Source organism: Astyanax mexicanus, chromosome 22 (genome assembly GCF_023375975.1).
Source record: "Astyanax mexicanus isolate ESR-SI-001 chromosome 22, AstMex3_surface, whole genome shotgun sequence".
NCBI classification, from domain to species: domain Eukaryota; kingdom Metazoa; phylum Chordata; class Actinopteri; order Characiformes; family Acestrorhamphidae; genus Astyanax; species Astyanax mexicanus.
In genome coordinates this window covers 24,715,239-24,722,934 of record NC_064429.1, presented here as the reverse complement: position 1 = coordinate 24,722,934, position 7,696 = coordinate 24,715,239, and the positions used below count along the sequence as shown (strand labels likewise).

The 7,696-nt window shown below is 34.9% G+C and overlaps 1 protein-coding gene across 1 annotated transcript in view; it reads right to left on the bottom strand.

Moving 5' to 3' along the window:
• Nucleotides 1-481: 481 nt before the first annotated feature.
• Nucleotides 482-7,696, bottom strand: part of serinc5 (serine incorporator 5) — a 50,355-nt gene continuing 43,140 nt past the window's right edge. Inside the window, exon 12 of the mRNA XM_007243945.4 lies at nt 482-6,264. Within this exon, the coding sequence (XP_007244007.3) occupies nt 6,120-6,264 (145 nt within the window). The 3' untranslated portion in view covers nt 482-6,119. The remainder of the gene's footprint in view (nt 6,265-7,696) is intronic.

Genomic DNA, 7,696 nt, shown 5'->3' with positions numbered 1-7,696 from the left:
CAGACTGAAGTCATCAAAATTAATCTACAGCTCTGGTGTGTAAGACTGGTGGAGGAGAACATGCCAAGATGCATGAAAACTGTGATTAAAAACCAGGGTTATTCCACCAAATATTGATTTCTGAACTCTTAAAACTTTAGGAATATGAACTTGTTTTCTTTGCATTATTTGAGATCTGAAAGCTCTGCATCTTTTTTTATTTCAGCCATTTCTCATTTTCTGCAAATAAATGCTCTAAATGACAATATTTTTATTTGGAATTTGGAAGAAATATTGTTTGTAGTTTTTAGAATAAAACAACATTGTTCATTTTACTCAAACATAAACCTATAAATAGCAAAATCAGAGAAACTGATTCAGAAACTTAAGTGGTCTATTTTTTTTCCAGAGCTTTATATTACACTAATTCTGCTTGTCTGCATTAGCTTGTATTTACACATTCCAACACACACACAGAGGAACACTTAATTAAGACTCATCATTTCTGGGTAAATCAACACAACTTTTATTTTTTTAACAATCAACTTTTTTGTATCGAAAAGTCAAACAAATAAACAACAAAAAAAAACAGTCAAAAGTACACACGGTTGATCTTGCCTGTCTTTTGCAGCCTTTTGGAAAAAAACTCAAAGTATTTGACAGGTAAGAAACACACACAACATAAAAATAACATCAAAATTAACGTACATTTTTTTGTAAACTTATTGTATTTTTTTTGGGAAAGGTAACAGTTTATATCATGCAAAATTAGTAGGAACGGCACAGAAGGAGCATGAGTAGTTATACCTCTGTAAATAGTGTGAGCACACCTAGTGGTCATGATTAAAATGGACACTGTACAATAAAGCAGATACCTTTAAAAAAACTTTTTTTTTGCCTTCATCTTTAGCATGATCCGTGTTTAATTAGAGGTTATGCTTGATCTGGACAGTGGAACAGAGAGCACCAACATACTCACAGATAGAGTTTATAAAAATGGCATGTCTGGATCATATTGTATTTTCAAAGATTAATCAGAAAAGGTGTTCGGCAGTTTTTGGTTGGTAACAACTGAAGGTTCAAGATAATAATAATGTTACTGATCAAAATTGACCTAAAACAGTTAGTAACATTACACTTCTCTTCTTTGAGAGATCCCATAGCTTCAAGCTTCTACGGCATCCCCCAAGGAACCATCTACGGGCCCTCTTTTATATATATTTTTTCTCTTTTTTCAATTCCCACCTACAATATAGTCCAATTTTAGACAAATTCCAGCCATTACTTACATTTTTAAAGAGCTGTATGTTATATTTTTTGCAATATGTTAATAAGTCTAATAATGAACTAAAAAAAAACTGTTTTTTTTTTTTTTTTTTTTTTACTAATTTTCACATGAAAATCAACAGAAACACAACAGAAGTGTCCAAACCTTCAATGTTCCACAATTGACTATAAATAGAATATTACCTATATATATTATTAACATACTGATGAACGTTTACCTCAGAAAAGGTGTTTCCATCACATGTTTATGTTTGTTTAAGGCAAACAGCACGAGATCATGATAGGATGTTCTTCAGATTTCACTCTGATTGTTACAGGCAGCGCCAAGACATCTACTTCTGAGATCATATTCTGTAGGTATTTATAGCAAGAGTCTGTGTAATAATCTGTAAAATATAAAATATATCAAAAAAGGAAGAGAGGAGGGTTTTTCTTCTGAAATATTACAAAAAGCACAAGACGTAACCCTAAACATAAATAAATTCCAGTTCTAGGTTTCGGTTCACAAGGATGTTTTTTTTTTGTTAGTTTTCCATGAAAGGTTCTGACAAACACACCATAGGCAAGAAGGAACTCGGCTAATAGAAACTAATAGAAATGCTACATTTCTGTTAAAGGGTGAAATACTGTGATTGTTAAACTGTGGGGTAGTTTAATCCTGTATAGGGAATATGCATTGTCATAAGCCCTATGTGGAAGGGATTAGTTTCATTTTCTCTTTTATGGGGGGTCCTTTGTGATTTTATTCCTGTCCAGAACGACCACGTATGTGTTTTTCTCAAGACATCCTCTGAGAAAATTACAGGCTAAATTATCTACCGTTTTTTTTTTTTTTGCTAAATCCGTGGTCCTCTGGTAATTTTATTCCCGTCCGGATCCACATCTCTTGATTTTTGCCACCTCACGTTTAATAAAATAGCTATTTGTCCACTGCCACGCACTGTATTAACACTTTGGGCGCTCGTTTCCATGGAGATCCATGTAAACACAACAGCGAGTGGAAATGGATGAGCTACTGAACGCGATGTCACGTGACAGATAAACCTAAAAAACTCACTGGTCCTCCTGTTTTTTTTATCGCAGTCCAGATGCAAGGGTTTTATCACTGAGTAGAAGAGTAAAATATGAGAAACTAAGCCCATCCGGACAGGACTTAAGACTAGGCTTAATCCCTTGCTGGGAGACTACGTGTGTGCACTTGTGTGTGTGTGTGTGTGTGTGTGTGTGTGTGTGTGTGTGTGTGTGTGTGTGTGTGTGTGTGTGTTTGTATAAACTAAGCCTTGCTTAATCTAAGCAGAACAGTTTTCTTTCACCAAACGAAAAACGAGAGTAGCTAAACCTTAGCCCTAACCCTGGCTAAACATTAACACTAGAGAAGTTAAAGGTAAACTGTGCACAGCAGTATAACAATGTTCTTTTTTTATGTTTAATTAATCAATATTCTCTACCTTCAATACCCAGCATGCATTATGCAAATACATTACAGTATATCTACTGGAAATCCCCTACCACAGATATAAAGATATCCTGATCGCTAGTATAAATACAGACATGGCATTGAATTCCTGGCAGTAACATTAGCTACCTGTAAAGGGGTGTAACGGTATGGTAATTTGTACCAAAGCGGTGCAGCATGGGTTCAGTCACGGTTCGGTTTGAACAGGCAGTTGCACTGAGAATACACAGTATGCACTATTACGTTAATTATTAATACAGAAATTTTACAAGTGCACACATCCCACTCTGTAAAATTAAGCTATTTGATTTGTATGGTATTATGGGAACTGTACTGGTTAAGGACTATTGCAATAGTACCTGTAGTCTTGTTTGTCCCCTCCACCCTTCTTTTCCTTCCTTCTTTCTTTCTTTTTTCATTTATCTTTTCTTCACTGCCACATGTATAGAGAGAGACTCAGATGCTCATTTTTATATCTCTCTCTATTCTTTATCTCTCACGTTTCTTACTTTTGGATTTGAAATAACTGGAAAAAAAAAAGTATTTTACAGATATTCTAGCATTATATGGAACACACTGTAACTTGCACAAATGTGTTTGAATTTAAATGGAAAGGAACTAATGATGTACCGAAATTAACATTTTCGTCCAAAAGTAAAACTGAACACAATGAAAGGTTTTGTCTAAGGCTGAAATCCTGGATAACAAACACTTTTCATACATTTTGCCAAAAAATGAGTTTCTTAGAAATCTTCTGTTCCTTTCTTAGAGGAAACACTGAAATAGGACCTCACTTTACAAATCATTTTTTCTGTCTTTTCACTCTCAAAAGTGATTTTGTTGCCATGTTTGTATGAATACTTTAGTTTATGTTATTTAGTTACCCTGTTTCACTATAACCTCACACTGGACTGTGAGATTCAAACCACTGTTTGAACTGAACCGCAGTGCTTGTGTACCGTTACACCCCTAATAATAATGAAATATGACTTTGCATTGGCGAATGGCTGTCTAGAGAAAACAAAGGCTCCTCCCACCTTTAAGACATCACCAGAAGGGGGACTCCCTCATCTTAAAATGGGAAAATGGTAAAATTGGCTTGGGAAAAAAAACATGCTGCACTAATACAGGAGAAGAGCTGGCACAGTTACAGCAGATCTAGCACTGGTTCTAGAATGCCTTAATGTCTATTTGAAATGTAGGACAAAATAAATAAAAAGATAAAAATAATAATTATTATTATGAATGAGATCATAATCATAATAAGCTGGCTGTAGTTACAACGAGAACGAGAAAACCATTGTAAAGAGGCCAGTAATAAGGCCAGACAAGCCTTGCTTTTAAGTTCATCAACTCATTTTGTTCATTATGTTCTTTAGCTTTTCCTCAGCGTGACGCACTTTACTCGACAAAAACACTGAGCTGAAATTCTACCATCTGATTTGGCCATTAGGAAGTGCCCTAGAACAGGCTGGTAACATTTTTCTCTCGTGATGCTACGCTAACTGTTCTCCAACGGTCCTAGAATCCATATTTCTCTGCTATTTTTTTTAAGCCTGAGATTAAAAGGAGAGTGAAGCGAGACTACACTATAAACTCTCCATACTCTTACAAACATTAGCTGTATTAGGATTTAATATTAAGCTAAAACATAACAACAACTGGCCCCATAATGCAAGTTATATAGCTCAGGTATATAGTGGTTTATGCTGCCTTCAGGTCACTATGGAAATATCGAGTGCACATGAACGCCATGACGAACTGATACTTTTGATTGTGAAACTCAAAATCATTTGTCAGATATAGGGGTGTGTAAATAAATATAAATATATATAAAAAAATAATAATAAGGAACCTTTACGGGTTCCGAGTGGTCAAGCGGGCTAAGTGCTGACACTATGATCATCATTCAAAGCGCTGCTGGTTCGAATCCTGTTCATGTAGCTTGCCATCAGCTTGCTCTCGCTGGGTGGGTAAATGGCTCTGTGGGTGATGTCGATCAGCACAAGGCGTCTGTGAGCTGATGTATCAGAACCGAGTTGCTGCACTTTCCTCCGAGTGCGCTGTGATGCTACTCGGCAACACTACATCAGCAGCAGTTTGAAAAGAAGCAGAGTCTGACTTCACATGTATCAGAGGAGGCGTGTGCTAGACTTTTCCGTCCTGGTGTTGGGGCGTCACTAGTGATAGGTGGAGTCCTAATGAGTGGGTTGGGTAATTGGCCATGTAAATTGAAGAGGAAATCGGGGGAAAAAAAAAAAAAACCTTTACTATAACTATATTGTAAATTTAAAAAATGCATTGGTTATTATTTAGCAACAATTATACCACAGGTAGTTCCGACCCTGCAATGTGATTGGATGAGAGGCGCTCTGCGTGTGCCATTATCAACCAGTAATGCACTGTAACCGAAGCTCTCCACGTATTACTTTGCCACATACAGGTAAGCTAGCAACAATGCAGTGCTTACAAGCCAAACAGCACAGCTACAAACAGAGCAGCAATGGAACCATTCTAACTCGCAGAGTTTTTATAACCAAACAGATCGTATTTTCTCGTCCATTTTAACTCTAAATCTTTCAATAAACAGTGCTAATGGAACTGAGGTATAATCAAATTAATAATACACTCGAGGTTCGTGTTATAAGGTGTAATATTGGTACTATTAGTACCAATATAATATATATATATATATTTTTTTTAACTGGATAAAAATATTAAATTAATATGCAATGCACATAATTGCTGTGTTTGTTTTGTTTGCTTCAAAATATTTACAGTAATACTTCTCGTTTGACCTGAAGGCAGCATTATTCTTCTTCATTTGGAAATCATTCTACATGTTTTGCATGTCTAACTCTATTATTTTGGTGTGTGTACAGAAAAGCTGTTCAGTAGAAAGTCAGAAAAACAAATATAAACCCATAAACAAATTCTAAAAAAAAAAAAAAAAAATCTAAATGAAACAGAAAGCTGTTGTTGACAGAGTTGCATAGAATACTTCATCTACTGAAGGATGTAAATGTAACACGCAAGACACTTACAGGTGGTGTGAGCCTGAGCGATGGTTTGTTTTCATACCTTCATGTCATTTTTTTTTTCTTACAAAACTGAAACATATCCCTTCTGACCGGCGTGTAAGCAAAATGGAATAAAAACCCACATCTGTAACAAAGCTCCGTAAATCTATCTAAAAAATGAACAAAAAAACAAAAAACATAAGATGCCTTTAAGGCACCAGATATAGCTTTTCTTTTAACAAGATCTACGTAGTACAAATGAAAACAAGGAATTTATAAAAGAACTTGGCAAAACAGTCAGTAACAGAAGAAAAGTCTGAAAAGTTTTTGTTTTTTTTAGTGAGCAGTGGTTGGTAGGATGTATTTGGAGATTGCTTTTATGCTTCAAACCTCTTTGGAAAGAGCATGGGGGCCACCAGGGTCCACATGTAGAGAAAGAGACACACCCAGCACGACACCATCTTGATCCAGAACACTGACCAGCTGCCTTCCAACAGTCTCTCGATCTTCGCGTTGTCGTAACTGCAGAAAAAAACAAAATAAAACGGGTTGCACAGAAATCAGCTTAACTGTGTTAAGAAATAAAGTCATTGAATTAAAAAAACGCTGTGTAGCATTTGTATCTTAAAATAAAAGCACTATAAATCATAGCACTCTGGTGAATTTCTTTAGTGAAGGAGAATAGCATCTATGTCGCTGCTACCCTGGTCACAGACTGCTGCTACTACACTATGTAACTTTTGTGAAGTGGGGTAAAAAAAACTTTTAGATCTTTGTAACATTGCGTAACCCAAATCTTATGTATGTAAAAATCCTTAGTCCACAGGCTGCTCTAGCTTTCAGAGACGGTTTATTATCTCTCAGCTTATTCAGAAAGGCCAGTAAAAAAACATGCTCATCTTGACTTATCTTCTAGCTGTAAGGGGAGCACAGGAGCACTAAATATTAAGAGTCATAAAATGCTGCAGTGTAAGCAGCTAAGAGATACTAGAAGTTACGCAGCATTATCCTAAAGTAAAACTTGACTAACCTATAAACATGTTGAGATTACACAAAATCCTGGGTTAATTTGCTTTAAACAAAACTTTTAACATGGACATTGTATGCAGCTGGGGATGAACATCTGTGACAGTTTTTTCATTTGCTTTATGCTTTATTTATTTGGAAATCTAAAAGTACATTAATATTTAAACACCAATGTGTGAATAGTTTTAATAATTAAAAGTTAATTGCTCGCTATATAAAAAGATTGTAACTGCATTATTATGCTGTTATTTTATCATATGTATATATATATATATCTGGGAAAAAAACTAACGAGACCATTTCAAAATGATGAGTTTCTTTGATTTTACCAAATTGAAAACCTCTGGAATATAATCAAGATGAAGATGTTTGATCACAAGCAGTCAAACCAAGCTGAACTGCTTGAATTTTTGCACCAGGAGTGACAAAGTTATCCAAAAGCAGTGTGTAAGACTGGTGGAGGAGAACATGCTAAGATGCATGAAAATTGTGATTAAAAACCAGGGTTATTCCACAAAGTATTGATTTCTGAACTTTTAACACTTTATGAATATAAACTTGTTTTCTTTGCATTATGCATTATTTGAGATTTAAAAGCTCTACATCTTTTTTGTTATTTCAGACAATTCTTATTTTCTGCAAATAAATGCTCTAAATGACAATATTTTTATTTGTGTATATATATGTATATACATGTATATACACACACATATATATATATATATATATATATATATATATATATATAACAAAAAAAATAATAATAATTGTTCATGAGGGGAATTGACAACCATCATAGCTAAAATGGTGTATGATGCAAATTCCACCCAGGACTGGAAATCGTAATGAAATCACAGTTTTTAAAGCAACATTTTGGAAGCAGTGGTTGGCAAATCAAATGTGGAACATTTTGATTTTAAAGATGTGA